The sequence below is a fragment of the Calonectris borealis genome, chromosome 12 (genome assembly GCF_964195595.1).
Source record: "Calonectris borealis chromosome 12, bCalBor7.hap1.2, whole genome shotgun sequence".
Taxonomy (NCBI): domain Eukaryota; kingdom Metazoa; phylum Chordata; class Aves; order Procellariiformes; family Procellariidae; genus Calonectris; species Calonectris borealis.
In genome coordinates, this window is record NC_134323.1 from 5,556,994 (window position 1) to 5,577,429 (window position 20,436).

The window sequence follows — 20,436 nt, forward strand, 5'->3', positions numbered from 1 at the left end:
TTAGCAGTATTTGATAGGTTTAAACTCTGAGAGGAAACTCCATAAAATGGTAATCTACCATTTGGAGGGTGGAAAAGAAGTGAATGGAAAACAAATAATCTCTTTAGGTATAGGATTTTTTCTCTTCCTGTCATATATAGTTTGATAAAATAAACAAAGATATATATATATTGATCGAAGCCGCTATGTCATCATGCGGTATAATGTTTATTTACCTAAATTCTGTAATGTGGGTTATAGGAGAAGAAATTAATTTGGATATTACACACTAAATCTTCTCCTAAATGTGTTGTAGAAAGCTGATTTGCAAAGGTTTTCAACTTTTCTTGACAAAAATACTAAGATAATTCATGTTGTATCTTTAAGCTCATGATGCATTTCTTTTTAATACAATTTTGAAGGCTAAACATTCGGGACAATGTGGAAATGATCAAGGTCCATAAACAGCTGGTTGAGAAAAGCAATGCTCTTTCAGCAATGGAAGGAAAATTTCTCCAGCTTCAAGAGGTAATTGCGATTTGGTCAGTAACATTCCTTTACTCTTGTCACATAAGCATGCGTAAACGGAAAATAAATATACACAGTTCTTGATTCTGAGTCAATGCTGAGTACATGAAAATGAACCACATAATACATTGCACCCAAGCTAATCCAAATGTGTAGGGTTTTTTAGTCTTTTTTTTTTTTTCCTCTTTTTTTTTTTCAGAAGGGTCTAGCAGATTTTATCTGCAAGGCCATCCCAGGCAGACTGTGGAGAATGAACTGAGTTGTCTGGCTGTCTAAAGAGATTCATGATCACTTAAAAAGAAGGCTTTGACTTAAATGTATTGATTTACTAAAGAAGGGGTACCAGACCCCACGCACTTTATCAGTCTTTGTTAAAGTTGGGGAGGTTTTGTAGAGTTCTGACATTAGGACTTAACTTGTGTTCATAAGTTCATGGAAATTATTTTAGAGGGCTACTGTAAGTAATAGATTTTCTTTATAAAAAGAGCATTTTTATGAAAATATCACCAGAACATGCAACTGCATGGTAGATTCCAAATAAGTTTCAGTTACACAGCATTTTTCTGCTTCCTCCCATATGTATTTGGCGAACCGCATGTGTATACAGACAGTAGTACTATGCTAATAGCTTAGAAACAGGAGAGTTCCTGTGAGTAAGAATCCTACATGCAATAGAGCTTTATAAAGTATCCTAGCCTTATGAGGTGGAAGCACTAGATATCCTTGTAAACTCTTCCTGCTGCCTGCTTCTTGTTATCTTAGCATGCTGAATAACACTTGTGCCATTAGATTTTTGCTCTGTTCCTTTTTTCCTGTGTTTTTCTGCTTCGACATTTTGCTTTGCTTTGCTTCACTCCCCCTCCTCTGTGTAATACCTACATCTTCTCTGCCAAAGCAGCTCTTCTGTTAGTAGCTCAAATCTAATTTTTCACAGGATGAACTATGTAGAATGTAAATTCCAGGGGAGACAGGTTTCACATGGCTTTTTGTGTTCTTAAATAGAAAGTGATAACTAAACTGTTCCATTTTAAATCATATGTGACTTTTTGGTAATTTACAACAAACATCAAGTACTTATGCCTCTATCTTGGCAGCAGCTGAATAGAAACACATGCCCAGGATTCAGACTGGTATTTGAAGACATTGTTTCTAATATTCACAGCGAAAGCTGCATTTTTGGAAAGGATGAGTGTGTTTTCTATCTCTTTTTTTTTTTTTTTTTTTAACAAGATACTGGATACAATGGTTTTCCCATTTCCAAGCATTTGAGTGTTTGAAATGTGTCAACTAAATGTGAATAACTGTAAAATCCAAAATTTCTATTTTAGTGGCACGTAAAATACTTACCAACAGAGCAATTTTTAGGGTTTTTTTTATGTTTATCTTGATGACTTTACGACTATTGAGTTCATTATCATTTACTTTCAGCTTCTACCAATTGAAACTCATATAATTCCTCCATGTTCATCTTTGAACTTGAGTCAGCCCAAAATGTGAAACCACAGAATGTTAAGAGCCTATAATCCTTCTCCATCTAATGATACTGAAGTTGAGCTTGCTACCAAACATTTACAGGACAGTTCTGTTGATAAAGAATTTTTATGTAGCCAGTTGAATGAAGGAACTGTGCAATCCGCTTAGAAGAACAAAGGACCCTGAAACTGTTTGGATTATGTATTTGATCCCATTGGTATATTGGTATATTCTATGATTCTATGATTTATTTGCTTTAATTACAGACTGAACATTCAGGATTTCATGATGCAACTACAATTTAAAATACTATAGAGAGTTAATTCTTCTCTTGAACAATCGGTACAACATTTTCACAACTGTAATTGAGAGCAGTTTATGTTTATTTTTGCAGTATTTCTAGGAGATATGTAACCATTTTCTTTAAATAAGTTATTTCTAATTGACAACAATATCAAGGCATGTTTCCCAAAGAAATAAAATTCCAGACTAGAAATATTAAACTAAAATCATCATCCCAATTGTTGCATAACCCGACTCTTGGGATACTTCAGGGAGAGCAGGATAGAAAACAGTTTGGGCATAATGGAAGAAAAGTGCTGCAGAACACTCAGATGTAGAAGAATATCCAGGTAAAGAATGCATTTTGGAAAAAAATAATAATACTGAGGGTGAAGTCATGGTCCCCTTAAAGTTAATGAGGAAAGTTAATCCAAAATGGTAAGGAGAGCAGCAGAGACACTGAAGGATTAGAATGAAGTTGAAGCAAGGAGATTTTTCAGGAGGATATTTTTAGTGCTTTTAATGAGATGGTTCACTAGAATAAATATGATCGTTGAATTTGTTTTCAACTGTTTCGGAAATTAAGGAAAGAGATAAGGGTGAAATGGTCTATGAAAGGCAGCTTTGCCAAGGTGGGGTTTTTTTTTTCTTCATATATAGTGGGTTAAAGTAACACAAGTTATTGAAATGGAAAAGAACTTAAGAAAAAATTGAAGCGGAGAGATGGGGGAGAAAAGATGAGTTTACTTGGATGGTTGGAAAGGTTAGAGATGGTGAGGATTCTGATTTTGAGGAGAAAGGAAAGAAATTTGGAGATAAATGAAAAGAGTGTAAAAGAATGATTTTTTTTTTTTAAGGTGTCATTTTTTGAAGTTATTGAAATACCATTCACAGATATAGGTCAGAGCAAGTGGAGCACTGAAGAAAGACTGTTAAAAATTGATGAGTAATATACTTCATTATCTCTCTGAAATAAGATTGACTGCTAATATAATTTATTCTCCATGATATTTTTCTTACGGAGAAATGAGATAGGAGAAGCTGAAGATCAGGTTGGTGATTGGGTTTTCTGTGGGTTTTTTTGTTTGTTTCTAGGATATTCAGACTGCATGTGAACCCAAACAATTTGTACAGGATTCACATTCAGGTTCTCCGTTTAACTACTTTGTAGGAATATTATATGGAAAACGAAGCTGACTTTTTTCTGTCTACAGTCATTAAACGTTATCTTATTTGTATTTGACACAAAATTTCATATGATCATTTTATTAAACAGGAGATTGGCTTTTGGGCTGTTTTGTTTCAAGTCATACTTTGTGATTTACATTGAGATCCTTAATGAATGAGGCTTTATTAAAGCATTGTGGGATGTAGGGAGTATAATATTAACTAATATTCTGGTAATAGAGGTTCTATCAGCATCCTCCATTTGATATTAAAATTGGTTAAATATGCCTCAGTATTCATTGAAGTAAATTAAAATGTAAGAGAAATCATAAGTCCCTCGTTAAATTACTGCTAGCAGGGAAATAGAACTATTAGGATTATGAAACAATTATATATCTACAATTAAGGGTTAACAGAGCTGTGGCAAGTTCTGTGATTAACATAACTGTGGTCAACATTCATATTTGCTTGCTACTGCAGTGTTTTTGGTCAGCGTGTCTAACCACTGTAACCACAGCAAAATCTTTTAATTGCTTAACAGATGTATTTCTTGGTCGTTTTCATCATGACTGAACTGAGGGTTTGATGTTCATGAGAGCAACAAGAATGCCACCTTCTCCTGGCCATGTGCAATGAAAGTTGCTTTCAGTTACTTACTTCAAGAGTGTCTCCTGTTGACCACATTGAGAATATATATTATATACTGCCATGAGAGACCACTGGTTGAATATGCAGAGTGCTGTAACGTTCTACTAACTGTGATTTTTTTTTTTTTTTTTTTTTTTTTTTTTGGATTTTTCTTCCTTCCTTTTCATAGAACCAAAGGAACTTGAAGACGAGCCATGATGCTTTAATAGCAAAAGGTGATGAACTGAATCTACAGCTTAAAGAGGAGCGGTTAAAGTGCCTCCATCTTGAAAAAGAATTGCAGTCAGTGACTATTTCAAACCGAAGGACAGAGGAGGTGAGATTGTGTTCAGGAGAGCTAGAATCTGCTTTAGGTAGTACACATAGATAAGGGAAAAGTTAACGATGGTATACCTTTTAATTGCAGAGATGTGAATAGACCTTTCAAACACATTTAGAAGACTGACCTGGTAATATTATACTTTTATCCCATTAAAAAGAAAATCCTGTGGCTGTTGCTTGCATTTCATAGAGTCATGAACCATACCTGGTCCCCATGCCACATAATCACTGCACCAGCGTTTGGACAATATTTGAGGTTAAAGCGTAGGATTTCATGTCAATTCTGATACTAAACAAATGGTTTGTTAACCAGAAAAAAACCATAATACTTGATTTATTGATAACATATTGCTAGTTTTTTAGTATTATTTCAACCTGATGTAATTACAATACAATGTAGTATTACATCTTACTCAGCAGTTCAAATCAGTCACTGCTATTTCTTTGTCTAGTGGCTCTCAGAGACAAGTATCATCACTAACAGTCATGCAGATATAGGGCTAAAACTCAAATGTTTTATTCCTCATTCTCTTCAATATATGAGGAGTAAGAGTCTGCAAACTTATTTGTTTTTTTCTTTCACTTTGTAGCAACTTAAGTTTAGTTTTACCACCTGGTTTACCTGTTTTGAATGTATTTTACATGAACCAAGTTTACCAAGATTACCTCATAGATATTTCTTCCAAACCTTTAAACTATTGTAATGCATGTAGGGTATATCTTCTGGATTAAAGCATCTCGTATCTTTAAAACTATATCCTGCTTTAGTGAGTATTTTGAAAGCAAGGACTTGTTGTTTCTATAAGGTCAATAGAAAAAATATTTACAGGAGCCATTAACTAGCCAATACTAATACTCACTTACCAAAACGGAAATAAAAATTTTTAATGCTGTAAGTTTTTTGTTTTTTTTTTTTTTTTTTTTTTAATAAGGCAGAATGTGATTAGATACTGTTCATCTGCAACATGTTAGTTTCAGCTTCATATAAACAACATGAAAAAGACTGTCTGGGCCAAATGTAAATCCTTGTGGTGAAAAAAAACGTTATTTTGAAGCTTCTGGGAGATTGTTATATAAAAAGAACAAATAAAAGCCTGACAATGCCTACAAATTATTAACTAATTGTCTTTACACATTCATTGTAATTTCCTTTTGTGCTGCACATTGCTTGAAACTTCCTTCTTCATTTTAGTTACAGGAAAGAATAAATGATCTAGAAAAAGAGAAGGAACTCTTGAAGGAAAACTATGATAAGCTGTATAACAGGTAAGTTATGGTTTCTGTATATGAAAAACTTGATTCCTGTCCTTTTTAATAGGTCTTCATATATCGTGTGCTTGAATGTACATATGCATATTGTGTATTTGTGCACACATGTAAATATATTCATACTACAGTTCATCATATCAGTGTATATGGAAACTTTTATGGTGTTCTGTCTGTATTGCATCTGTTCTGTTGAAATAGAGCAGCTTCTCTACTTGTTCTAATACTCTTGAAATAGTGGATTACTTCTTTTAAAAAAATCTAATTAAAAAATAAGTAGAAGTCACTTTATTTTTAACATCAACGCAAAAAGTTCTTATTTGAATTTCTAATAACTTTTTTTTTAGGATTATTGTTGAAGGAAGAATACATCTAGGTAGACATATATTCCTTTGGGTTTATTTTATTTTACTTTATTTTATTTGGGGAAAAGTGGTGTTCGAACTTTTTTTACTGCTGAACTTTCAGCAGTCCTCAGTGGACCTATATAAAGTCTGATATTTGACAGCTTCTCCAGTGTTTATTTTTGAGGGGTGGTTTGTTTGTTTTGGTAATAGCTACCGTTTCACTTGTACTGGTTCTGCTTGAAGTTTCTGTATAGGCTCATGTAAGTTTTTACAAAGGTTCCTATACATAGTAAGTTGTATAAATTGCATCAGCAGTGCTTACAATGAAAATGAAAATACATTGCCAGATATGATTCAGAAATTCTCTGGTACAGAAAAGAAGTAATTATAGTCAATTGACACAAGCATATTAAAGGAAAAAATGACCTTCAAATGAACTTTTCCTTTATTGTGAAACCATGTGGTCTTTTACACTGAAGAGGGTTAGAAAATAAGAGCAATTTCCTGGAGCTAATAATTGCCTCAGAAAGTAGGTAAAATGCTTGAAGTCTTTTCTCATATCAAAATTATTTATCCTTTTAAAAGTTTGTTTGGTTTATCAGTGTGATGTCTGTCAAAAAAAAAGCCAATGAGCAAACACAATGTGAGTGATATCAAATGTTGTTTATAGTATTCGTAGAATATTTATTATACCTTTTGTACTCTCTATGGTGAAATTAAAAATTATAGTAGTAAAAAACGGTGAGTACAAATAGCTTAAAAACATTTTTTTACATATGAGATGTAACTTGAATAATCACAATATTTAGAGTTTTGTATAGGGGCAGTTGGTCAGTTGTCTCTTGCTTAAGTTCATTGTAGATTCCTCCAAAGTCTGATCATGTTATAAATATTTCTGATTATGATTTTTTTTCTGCTTTATCATTAGGCAGAGAAATAACTCTTGCTAACAAAAATCAACTTACGATCTTGGCTTGAAATTTTCTGTTCTATTTAAATAATCATAGTGGGATAATTTAAAAAGACATTTAACTAGGTAAATTTAAATATGGTTCTTCTCTCATAACCCAGTAATCTATAATATGGCTTTTCTTTTCCCTGAAATGAATTGTCTTTTTCTGTAATCCCATTTAAGCTTTGATTCATGGTTCATCATTCGATGTTACTATATAGGTAACAAGAAATATAGAGAAATGGATCACTTCATTATAACTACTGTTTCATGGCCAACAACTTCTGTTGCCCATTTGAACAATGCAACTTTACTACAGCTTACCTGTTGCTAGCAATAGATAGGCCAGTGTCCACAGGTGCCAGATAATGAATAAAAATTTCCTTCTTTTTTTAATGGAGGAAAAGAGATGTAAACCCTTTCTTTGCTAATGTAATTTTTTTGGAAATTCACTTGAGGTTGATGGGAATTTTGCCAAAGCCAAGACTGCAGAACTGGATCTGAAAAGTTTACAAAGAACAAGTATGAGTTTGTCAGTTGACTCTTATTATTTAGTCAGTATCCAAGAAAACAATTCGTTTGGATAAAAGGTTTGGAGGAATTGTTTTCATATGACCTTGTAATGCAAATCTAGCAATGCTTAAACTCCCTCCAAAGGAAACGGCGCCAGATGTGGTTGACCATTTATAGTTACCCAGATGGCTCCAACTCCAGTGAAATACAGTAAATGTGAAAGAAATTTCACATGAATTCAAGTAAAAGTAATCTTAAAATTCAAAGGAAGAAAGCGACAGAAGTGGACTCAATTCAGACTGACATAAACATTAGCATTATATAGGCTTGGATAAAACCTGTCTTCTAAATTGTTCTTCATTTAAACATCTAAATTCTGAATTACCATCATAATGACTGTTAATGATTTTTCTGCCAGCATAGTCTTTTGAAAAACTGAAATAGAGTGTAGCTACATCTGTATGTGAAGTAGTTGTACCTAAAGCTAACAAACGCACACATAACTAGATATCATGGTCATTAAAACTTGAAAACATTTTCAGAAGTGTGAAAACTAAGGTATTTGATATCTTTTCTTGCTAAGATTTATTTTTTCCTGACGGGAGACAATCAAATTTTGAAGAGTGGTAATCCAAGCAATTATAAAACACACTGTGTCTCTTATGTACCTATGCAGTATTATGGAAATGATTGTGGGTTCCATGCATTATAGTCACTGCATATTCTCTTCAAAATTATAGCAGAGTGAAGTATATATTACTGTAGGACTTAGAAGCATTGCTTAACTTCATGTGTGCTATAAAAGACACTCTATCACACTATAAGATGGTATATGCCTAGAGAACTGTATAAATAGGTGAGATAGATATAGTATGAGAAAAAGACAAAATACAGAGAGACAGCACTGTTTTTATGAAAATGACAAATCAAGAATGTAAACTCTTGCCATATACTTTAGAGTCTACAATTCATGCTATTTTTTCTTCAATCTTAAGGTCATTCTTCAAATATATTAGATATAAATGCATTTATATGTACTCAGAACCACTTTATGTAGTCATAGCCATCAAAACAGGTAGTTTTCTTTCAGTCAGCATGTACAGTCTTCGAAGCTATGTGGGCTGTCCCTTCTGCGACATTTCTTTCTTCTCTATGTTTTTTTGGTTGAGGCTTTTGTTACATAGGTCTCTGGGAGATATAGATTGATAAACAGATATCAGAAGATTTTTTTTATATATACATTTATATATGTAAAAAATAACTTTAAGGGGTGAGCTTCACCAAAGTGAAGAGTTGAGGAATGGACTCTTTTGTTTAAAAAAACCCTACAATTTCTGATTTTTCACAGAATACAAAAGTGAATAAACTGATTTATTATTGGTTAAGATCAGTCAATAAGAATGCGAGTATTGAATAATAATAATATGAAGACCATAGTACTCACTGTCTAAATTATATGAATGCACATTGCATTGCTTTGTCTTTTTACCTACTGGGAATTATACTGTTATATAACATACTTATTTTGTTTCGGTCTGAGTTACATATTTTGTTGTGGTTTCAACAGTTCTGATTCTGTGTCCATGCAATCTTTATTGCACATAGATTGGTAGTTTACAAGTAAATAATGTGTTACAGGCAAAATAGTTATTCTAATTTCGTTGCCCACCTCTGTTTTTTATTTCTTAAAGTAGGAGAAAGATGACTTTATATGTGCTGCTTAATCAGTATCAGAATTGTTGTTTTACAGTATGAGAAAACTGTTGTCACTTTGTGGTCAACATTTCTTTGAATGGGCAACTGACTTTAGGCTCTGCATGTTTCACAGATTTAAAAGAAATCAGGTGGGTGATCCCAGTTCTCTACATTAAGAGGTTTTGTATGCGGAAAGAATGGTTTTGTCAGTTGTCAGTTGCTGAGGTTTGGAGTTGTGGATTACTCTGGGATATGCATCTGAATTCCTTTTCTAGTCCCACAAATGTTGCATGCTGCCAACTTTTCTGACTTTGGAGCTCTAAATTAAGGCCAGTTCCTTTGCTCATCCCACAAACTCTTTCATGTTTTTTAACCGCAGCCTGAGAAAGGCGCCTTGGTTTCAACAGCAGCAGACCAGCATATGTTTACTTAATTCCTAAGACATGATGACAGTGGTCTCTGTGCCACTAAAAGCTTTTTTCTTTATTATTTTCTGTTGAAGCTGATTTCTAAATCAGCTTTTTCACATGCCACATGTTTTATTGCAGTGTCTTCAGTATGACCCATGAACAGCAATGGATATTAAAGGAACAGCAACTGAAACTGCAAATTGCTAAACTAGAGACTGCTATCAAATCTGATTTAGCAGACAAAAATGAAATCCTTGACAAGATCAAAGTAGAAAGAGGTATATTTCTGAAATAAGTATAATTTTCTCATGATGTGAGATTCTCCTGTGTTGGAGTTCAGGTATATTGCCCAGAAAAGTCTAGTTTCTGTTATTGGTGATTTCAGAGCTGCCTTTTAAGTGTACATTTGAACAATATGCTTAAGTTATGACTAGCTATTAAGTACAAAAATTAATCCAATACAGGTTATGTGCTGAATGAGGATCATACAACTGCCTTCATTCTTCATCTGTTGGGTTAATGTTTACTCTTTATTCTGTATTTCTCCTCTCCTCTACATTGAAAATTCCTATGGAAAAGAGGGCAAGTTACATGAAGCCTATAATAGGCCCTTGGAGATGGTTAATTGTCTTTCAACTTTGTGAATTCAGAATTTTCTAATATTTTCATTATAAACTAATTTTTATTTACAGCTATGTACATTTACAATAATACAGCTTTCTTCTAATCTACTGAACAGATTATTTCATATGTGTTTTTCCCATGCTGTAGGACAACTCAGTGGATCTTTAATACCTTGCAATCTTTTCTTTTTTTTTTATCTCAGTACTGTGATATACTGTGGCAACATAAAGTTTACAAAACAAGAACACAGGCAGGAAGTAAACTAAATATTTTTAGAGTTGATTCTTCAAATGTGTATTTCTGTGAACAATCTAATGGAATGAAGTGGGCCAACTTGTTGTGAATAATTCTTCTTATGATTATGGCTTGAGTTCAGTATGTGCTTACCATTAAGATTCTGAGTAGCTCTACTGACTTCAAATACCAGATTAAATATTTAAACATTTTATTTGACCACAGCAAGTGTTTGCAAAATTAGCCTTAAGTGATACTAAAATAAGTAAGATGCCTTAAGCTACAATAATATGAAGGTATGACGTTGACAGTTAGAGACAGTTGTTAATGACAGTTTGATTATGCAATGCAAAATTTAAAATATTACCTTCCATCTTCTATCCTTCCTATGGGCATTATGTTTAAGTGGCAAGTCTTTACCACCTCTTCCCCAGATTGGCACTTAATAGCTTGTTGTACTCTTAAACTGGATCACCAAGTTGCTACGCTTTCAATTTCTATTGAATTGAACTTGCTGCAGCTTGAGTAGATATTGTAATACCCTTCAAGGCCTAGGTATCTAGGATTTGATTACAAAACTTAGGCAGTATAAGTTTTTTATCACATACTTCAGAGTATGTGCCTTTGCTGCACATCATTTTTTAAGTTCAGCAGGGAATTGAAGTACTGTTTGTCTTAACCTACTGCCTGAAACTAGTGTAGAAATAGTGTCTTGTCTACTCTTTGTAGTTTGGCATACGAATCTTTTTTCAAAACTTCTTTTCCAGGACTAAGAAAGATGTTAAAATAAATGAAGTCTTGAAAATTTTTAATGCTACAGGAGACTAGCATCATCCTGCCTTTTTCCGTGTCCTCCTTCAGTATTTCTCTTCTAGAGTGATCATGTAATTTGGATCTGAATTTTTTAGTAGTATTTTTCTGTCCGTAACTTCATAATGTGTTCTGCAATACTTAAGAAATACATTTAGACAGAAAACAGAATAACTTGTTTCACATTGTGACTATGTTTGCCCTTTGTTTTAGAATATGGTATTTGCAGATGCTTTATCACACTTCCCCCTGCCCCATTTCCCTTAGTTATTTATTCTCGTGTTTCTTGTCTTTTCGATATCTCCCACATTCTCAGCCATAAATTGCAATAGCTCTTTGGTTCATGTTCACTGTATCTTCCTGACAATGTTGTTTCATGCAAGTCTCAAAAGGCTGAGATAAGCTAATACAAAATCTAAGTTGAAACAATTACTAAAGCAAGGATTGGTGTCACTTATCTCATAAATTCATACAGTGTATGTCTGTCTTTACTTGGTAATATTTGTGTCCAAATAACTTTTGTTTTTCATTAATATAATCTCATGTCTTGCTGCATTTGTTGTTCGTAGTTATAGTACTGTTTTACACAGAGTACACTATTTACTAACTAAAGTTTTTTTACGGTTGTATTAATGGACAAATATCTATTCTGGTTTAGTAAAAGCTGATGTGAAATATACGAGTAAAAATTATATTTCACTCCCTAAATATTGTTCTTCTGTTCATCAAACTACCAAAAAAAATCAGCATAAATACAGTTCCAGTTTTATTCCATGGGCTAACAAACAAGGCAATCTTGTTGCCCTAAATTGGACCTAGACAAATAGAGGGTTTGGCAAGGAGGAGGGGGAGGATAGATGCCCTTGTACAGGATGGTAGGTAGATATGGGATAGTAAGCAAAATAGGTCTCGATTGTCTTGGAAGCGTGTACTTTTTATTTACAGGGAAAGACAGCGACAGTTTTCTTTTCTTCTCCCCTGCTACCTGGTTGGTATTGGTTGGTCTATAAGAACTCTTTCTGTGAATTTATGTAGGAGGTGAACAAATGTGGAAGCTTTTGCTGATTAAGATTCTAATTATTTTCATGTTTTGCAGGTATGTACAAATATTTAATGTGGAAGACACCCGTGCAAGTTTATTCAAATTCTGATTTTGAAGGGGATTGCATATATTGGCACAATATGTATTTTGATTACAGTTGAGAAGAGAATCATTGCACAGTCCCTTAGGTGTCTTATAAGGCCCTTATCAACCCAGAGGGCTATCTGCAACTCCAGTGTGCTTCCACTCGTGGCTCTGTAGCCTCTCACATAAGCTGGCATGGCAGTGTTTTCTAAAGCCTCCGGGGCAGTGTTTTTCCCCCTTTCTTGTGCTGTTACTGTCATAACCCTGCTACTGGAAAACCCTTATATTGTTGCGATGATGTGTTCTTGTGGGATGTGGTCACCAATGGTGTGAGAATTGCCTCTTCTCTCCCCTCTCTTCTTCCCCTTCAGTTGCAGCTTTTGGGTTAAATTAGGGGAAGCAAGCTGCCAGCATGCAGCACCAACCCCTATCCAAGTGTGCTCCAATCAGTGTTGATAGTATTATAAGTGGAAACAACCAACAGAGAGTTTGAGTGGCTCCTGATGAAAAGCAGTGTAGTTATATGAGAAGACTGAATGGCAGGACCCTCCTGTCGCTTCTGTTCCCTAAAGGCTATTGCAGAAGTATTCCCTTTCCTCCTGCCTCTTTCCCTGCATGTCTTGCATTTTTATCTTTGGTTGGGATCATAGAAACACAGAATCTGAAGAGGCAACATGGACAGTGCTAAGGTAGATGGAGCTGTGCTATTGACAGATTGACCCATTTTGGTTCAACAAGCTGTTGAAATTGCCTCAATTTGAACAAAAGCTAGTTTCCTTTCCATATACCACTTACAATTTTGAAGTTAACTTTTTAAGCAGCAAGTGTGAATGAATATTAAAAATGTGTACAAAAAATTCACTGGGGTTCGTGTTAGAAAAAGAGTGGACTGAGCTTGCTGCTCTTGTCAGCAAATTCATGACGATGAGATAGAAGTACTTGAGGAGGGATATCTTCTCTCCTTATCACTGGAAAAAGTGCCAGTTCAGATCTCAGTTTATATTGTAGGGAAAAGAAACATCAGCATGAGGGGCCCTTTTTCTCAGTGGGAGACCTCCCAACAGATGTAGGTCTTTCAGGTATATTATTTGGGATAGTCCAGAAGACTCAATTGCTGATAAAGTGTTTCACCATCTTTTATGAAGGCCTGCTTTCTCCGCCCATTCACAAGGCTTATTTTAATTGTTTTCTTATTTGCTTTCTAATTTTTAGCCCTTAGTGTTTCTAATTATATTTTCTTCTCAATTGAACAAATGCATTACATTTTCATCATAACTGGAGAGAATTAAAACCTTACTGGTGATTATGTGTTTGAATTGAAAGCGATTCTTGTGGAGTCCCAACACGTGTATGAGTCAGGCTACTGTGTATAGGAGCAGTGGCATTACAGACGATTCATTTTTACTGAAGATGTCATTTGGTATATAAACTCTGTAAAATTAAAACTAACCTGATGTCAATTTTTGAAACATTTCAAAACTCTTGAGACTAGCATCTCAGCCACCTGTTTCCTGCTGAGTTCAAGCCTCTAAACTGAAAAGCTATTCTGTAAAAATAGTTAAGTTGTGCATCATGCCCTGAGGGTCAACAGAAAAGATTCCAGCATTAAAAAGATATTGTGGACTATTTTGTTGAAAGCAGTAGAATGTATTCTCAACTAAGTATGTAATGTTTTAGCAATCAGCTCCCATGAGTGCAGATGGGAATTACAAAGGTAATACCTGCACATCAGATTGACACAACATTTATATCATTCTGGTCTAAAATATGAATTCATAGTATTTAAGTACATGGTATGAGAATATAACTTCAGGACTTTCAAAAACACAGGAAAAAATGGAAGGAGAAAAAAACATTGTTATCAAGAGAATAAGGAGTTTGGCCAGGGGAGTAGAGTGAGCGAGTACTTTTTTTCCTTAGAAACACTTATGATTTTGAGAAAAGCTTGCTTTTAAAACTTTTCCATGTGAAAGAAGGTATGTTGTTACAACTAAATTATTTTGCCTAATCCTTAAGTTTTTTCTCACATCTTATTGAGAAATCATTGTGGATGTATCTATGCATTAGTGGGTATTTGTGTAAAATCTGTGTAACCTTCTACTGATACGTTTAATGGTGTTTAGTCATTCAGACTGTCAGAGTTTTACATCTTCTCTATTCCGCTCTTCCCTCCCTCCTCCCAAAAACAGAACTGTACTTAGTTGGCCATGTCTTTCTATTTAGAAATACACAAAGTGTAGATTTTTGATGCAATAGGTTCCCTTTTAATGAAAGTAAGAATGTTTTGCTTTTTTTAATCCACACACCTATACCAGATCAAAGAGAGGAATAGTTTTCTATCCCTCTCTTTCTGTTTGTTAATACCAAAGATACAAAATAAATTAGTTTCCACATGTTAAAATGAAATTTTCATGCATAAGTTAATTTGAAAAAGCAAGTTTATAATTTTTATAATTATGTTGAATTAAGTATAATATTTTGTTCTTTTTCTATGTTAAGACCAAAAGGAAAAGCTGATGCAAGAGAACAAAGACCTGCAGTTATGCTACCTGGAACATAAGCAACAACTAGATGAACTGAAAAATCACATAAAGTTTTTGACCAAGGTGAACTCTATTTCTATTTAGAATATGAGCAAAAAAAACCCCATTCAATGTTTTATGCATAGTGCAAATACTTCTTGAAAGTAAAAGAATACAGAAATATAACAGTGTTTATTTATTCATTATATCAAGCAAAATGTCATGTTTAGTGAGAATGCATCTTGTTATTCTGAATGTATTTTTTCGATATTCATTCACATCTGATAACACCTTTTCATTAAGTATTTCTGTTTCAGGAAAGTGATATTGATGTGGCAGAACTCAGTGAAGCTCTCTTGCTTATAAAGGTAACTTACAAAGAATGAGCATATGGGGGATTGGAACTAGATGATCTTTAAGGTCCCTTCCAACCCAAACCATTCTATAGTTCTATATATTTTGTATTTATTCTTTTTTTCTCTTTTTTTCTTTCCTTTTTTTTTTTTTGTTTTAAACCCTTGGTTGACCATAACGTGTTTTCTACATAATGCCTGGGATTTTCAAGGGCTGAAGTCCCTGAAATCAATTCAAGCTCATATGTGTGCTTTTGTCATTTTTCAGTTACAGTGAAGCAGAAGGGAAGGTGAAAGAATTGCCGTGATGAAATCTAGAGTTATGTAGATAATTCACTATAACATCAAAAGTGTATTAAACCAGGTTCACAAGCATTTTTTTTAAAAACTTACTTTTTCTCAGTTAAATGACTTATCACGCCATCTTATTCTTCCTATAATGTTTATTAAAAAAACATTTTTGTTTATTAATTCTGTAATTTATGGGAGTGTACTGTAAGCATGGAAGTTCTGAAATGCGATACAGCGATGCTTAGCAACTTCTCTTTGTTTATTAAAACAGAAAAACAAAAATACCTTGCATATAAGTTGTAATTTTATTGTTTACAGTGAAACTGAAAATGAAGTGGAGGTGTGGGGAAGAAATCAGTGAAAAAATAAGTTTGCATTAAGTTGCCACTGTTCCAGTCACTTACATTTTGTTTTCTTGAGGAAGTCTTTAGTATAAATAGAATCTTCTTCTGCTACTGAAATGCAAATGATAATTCTATGATGATAATGAAAAAAAGAAAGGAAAAAAAAAAACTAGATGAAAATTAAACTCCCAGTATTAATAACAGAAGCAATGTAGATTTGAGAATAATAATTGTATAAATGGCAAATATATTAAGGGTTTTGTATTTTCATTGGATAGACAGGAGTGATTGCTTCTGAATATCTCATATATTTTAATTGGTTCCTGATAATCACGAGATTACTGAGTTACTGAATACAATCCTGACAGTTACCGGTCTACCTCATTACCACATGCTCAAAATTTACAAAATTATGCTTACTGTCTTACTGTTGTTCCAAAATTATATCCCAGTGTTACATTTAACCAGGCACAAATACATCCAAATATTTTGCAAAAGTTTGTCCTAGTAATTTTTTAAATTTGGTCCAGGTTCAAAAGCAGCAGACAAATGGGGACCTCATGTTTTTGGAAAAAGTAGAAGATGATAACCATAAAGATCTAGAACACTCCATGCGGGAGCTGCAATTAACACATGCGGAAACAGTGCAAGAACTTGAAAAGACAAGGAATATGTTAATTGTGCAGCACAAAATTAACAAAGATTACCAGGTACTAAACTCTACTCATAGTGGAAAATAACCTGACAATAACATTTTAACATTTGTAGCACTGGAACTTGTCATAATGAAGACTTGCAAATTCAGCAACAAAGCCAGTCTGTTTGTAGGTAACCTAACCTAATATTTGCTCTTGTTGAAAGTATTTTTTAAAAATTGTGACATCCAAATGACTATAACTTTAGTCTTTTAACTCGCCTTGATCAGAGCCCTCAAACCATGTCTTTTTGGGATTATCTCTGAGCTCTTATCAGGTCTTCACAGGAAAAATAGTAAGTGTATTTATCAAATAAGCTTCCTTTTCCACAACACTCTGCTTTTACTCTCTTGTGCTGGATTATTGCAGATCATATTTCGACTTTTCATTCAATTAATCTAAATTTAAAATAACAAAATCATTAAAGAAACTATTAGGAACATTGTCCTGAAAGAATAGTTAGTCTGTTTTTCTTAATAATGTTTTTAGGTTTTGTGAAATTCAAACTGATTGCTGTATTGCTGAATGAAAAATTGCTGCTATTTTTGTGTACTCTAAATGTTCTTTCCTCAAATCTAACTGTATTTTAATTTGTAAGCAAAAGCATGTGCAGCATCAGTGCAGACAAGCCTCAAAAGTCCTTTTAACATGCAAATTTTTTTCAGACTGAGGTAGAAGCAGTGACACAGAAGATGGAAAGTCTACAGAAAGACTATGAGTTAAAACTGGAACAGTATGTCCATCTTCTTGATATTAGAGCTGCACGCATCAGAAAACTAGAAGGTATCTTTAAAGTATATTCTTCTCTATTTTTTTTTTTATATTTTATCTCTTGCAAATTATTGTTCTAAATTTGTTCTTCAGTTGAAACACTTTTCCATTCCTAAAACTAGTAGAAAGGTCAGTTCTTTCATGGAAAATTGTGTGTGCTGTTTCATTGACTTAAATGATAAAGTTATTAATCAAGCAAAATTCAACAAAACAGTTTATGCTGCAGCTATTGCTGAATAAGAATAAAACTACCAAACTTAGATTTTTTTTTTTTTTTTTTGTTAAATCATAGATTTACGGTCAACCTTTTATTTTACTGTCCTATCATTACATAATCATTTTATGTGTTGCTAAAAATCCCAAAGCCATGTTATAATATACCTATGCAATATTTCAATATGATGAATTTAAAATGCTGTTTTAATGGCTTCAGTGTGTGAAAGGCACATAGGAAGTGGGAAATAGGATACCTTACAAACCGCAATGTCATAGCAATTTTCATGTTTTGTCTCCAAGTTGCATCCCCTGTACTAAAGGACTGCATAATGATTTGTGTCCTAATTCTGTAGGCAATTGTTCACCATTTACCACCTGTAAGGCGGGCAACATGTAAAGGTCTTTGCTGATAGTTCTGTCCACTCAGGATATTATAGAGGTTAAAAGTCAGATGTATTCTTTCTTTCCCTGGCAAATTTAGTTCAACCCTACAAAAATATGTATCTTAAGTCTCTGCTGCATTTGCATAGTGATACTTATTTTGATCATTACATAAGACTTCTGAATTTTTGCTTGTTAACTCCCTTGTAATCTGTTATTAATTATTAGGGGCCTGTGTCTATTTTTATGTATATTGAAGCAGTTCCATTGTGGAGGTATTCTTGATTGTTGTCAGAGTGCTAAATGAGCAGTAGATGTATGATTTTAAACGTGTGATTTCTTTTTTGGTAACGCCTTTAAGAAAGTAATATTGTTAATATAATTGAATTATGCTTTTTTCCTCTCTACTCAATCATTAATTATATTGGATTTTTAAACAAGACAGTCATATTGTAGCTCTATTTTATTTTATTTGTTGCAGCCCAACTAAAAGATATTGTTTATGGTACAAAACCGCATAAATCCAGACCAGAAATATTGCCAGGTGATCCAGTGGATGAATTTGATGAAACTTTACATTTAGAAAGAGGAGAGAACCTTTTTGAAATTCATATCAGCAAAGTGATCTTCTCTTCTGGAGCTATGCACTCTTTTGGTGACCAAGAACCTGCAACTTTTTGTACTTACGCATTCTATGACTTCGAACTTCAGACAACCCCAGTAGTTTATGGGCGTACCCCATCATATGACTTCACTTCTCAGTATCTTGTGCAAGCTGATGACTGCTTCTTGCACTATATACAGCGAAACAGTATCACACTTGAGGTTCATCACGCATATGGCACAGATTATGAAACAGTTGCAGCATGTCAACTGAAGTTCCATGAAATCTTGGAAAATAATGGGAAGATCTACAGCACAGCAAATTTAATTGGTAATTAACATACCAAAATGTATTCTGTTTGATGCAGTATTGTAAGTGACAATTAAGTAATGTGTATTTGGCCAACAATGAATTCATGTATTACTATTTCAAAAGAAAAAAAAGAAAAAGGTTTACACAATATGATATTTCCTGTTGGATGTGTAGCATGTTCTGGTGATTCTACCAACAGTTGTGGGAAAGCTCTAACAGATGCAATTTTGGCCATAACGGCTGAGGACAAAGATGATATTAATATAGTCATCCTGAAGTACATGATATTAGAAGTATGTGACATGCTGGAAATCGCATTAGAGAACCTTGTCTGAAAATAGCAAGTGATTCTTTGTCTTGTATAAAGGTTACTTGCAAAGCGTTACTACTACACATGTAAAGAATTTTAATAAAAGATAGTATCACCTTACTCAACATAATTATACAAAAACAACATGGAGAAAAGTAGTTAGTAGAGCAGTGTACTTGATTGCGTGGACTACTATTCATATGTTAGAATTTCTCTATGAATGCTGCAGAGAAGATATTTTAAAATAAGACTGATATTCTTTTTCATTTTGCTTTATTTTATATATTGTTAATTGTGTTTTAGTTGTTTAATGCAAGTTTCTTTCATCCTCTGAGACTGTTATTGATACAAGGGGGTCCTACTTACTTCAGCTGTGAAGCATACGGTAACTTCAGTGAAGTCTTGTAATATATTTAAATGAAATTAAATTATTCTACTTTTGCATATGCAGTTTCTCTGTTTGGCAGAATATACGTTAAAAACAAAAATATTTCTGCATTATAAGACTATCAAACATCAGTGCTTTATATCTGGCCCAAATGTCATAAATATATCCCCTCATTCTTTATCAATAAATAAAGGAAGAACTGGTTACAATGGTTGTAATTTAAACTGGTAAGTCAGAGGTCTTCATATAAAAGTCGTAAAGCATCAAAAAGGTGCAAATGATGGTGATTACAGTTAATAATATTTCATATAGTAGCATAATCTATGGGGGAGTTGGTTTAGGTTTTGTGCATTTTTTTCCTTTTTATTTAATTCATTGTTTTAAAATTATTTCAAGATATCCCAGACAAGCCTTTTTTAAGAAGTACTTAAAATTTTGTGTTACTTACTTTTTTTTTTAGAAGTATTTTGTCAGATCAGTATAGTCAGAGACCTCTAACTGCCCGCTTTTGTCAAAAATCTGGTTTAATAAGCCATTATAAAGTGGTATTTTTGCCAGTAATTTAAACTGCATGCCACTTTATGGGACATTTCCAACTGTTGACATACAAAACTGTCCTAAGCTTTATTTGCCTTAAAGAAATTAAAATAATGAACTTGACTTGACTCTATAGCTTGGACAGTAAATATCGCAGATTGCAATATGAGAAAATGGTCATGTTTCAGTTTTGGATCATACATGTAGAGCCAGAGGAGTTGTTGTTTCTGTTTCTAACATGAACTGCACATCTCATGTCGTGAACACTGTCGTAACGCATAGTCGCAAGACAACTAATCTTTAATTTGTGGCGTTTCCTAGCTTTTGACTTAAGTGC

At 33.5% G+C, this 20,436-nt stretch overlaps 1 protein-coding gene across 20 annotated transcripts in view; it reads left to right on the forward strand.

The window, feature by feature from the left end:
- Positions 1-20,436, forward strand: part of RPGRIP1L (RPGRIP1 like) — an 80,627-nt gene that overhangs the window by 19,199 nt on the left and 40,992 nt on the right. For 10 of the 20 annotated variants that reach the window (XR_012675360.1, XR_012675361.1, XM_075161113.1 and 7 more), the window contains 9 exons: positions 402-507; positions 4,247-4,393; positions 5,591-5,664; positions 9,720-9,859; positions 14,875-14,981; positions 15,215-15,265; positions 16,416-16,595; positions 17,246-17,363; positions 18,430-18,882. Coding sequence is in view for 11 of the 20 variants with exons in the window: in XM_075161113.1 (XP_075017214.1) it covers positions 402-507; positions 4,247-4,393; positions 5,591-5,664; positions 9,720-9,859; positions 14,875-14,981; positions 15,215-15,265; positions 16,416-16,595; positions 17,246-17,363; positions 18,430-18,882 (1,376 nt within the window). In the remaining 9 variants the exon portion in view is untranslated. Of the gene's footprint in view, positions 1-401; positions 522-706; positions 847-4,246; positions 4,394-5,590; positions 5,665-9,719; positions 9,860-14,874; positions 14,982-15,214; positions 15,266-15,518; positions 15,602-16,415; positions 16,596-17,245; positions 17,364-18,429; positions 18,883-20,436 lie in introns of those variants that run through there. The other 10 variants (XR_012675363.1, XR_012675368.1, XR_012675364.1 and 7 more) reach the window with 8 other exon arrangements.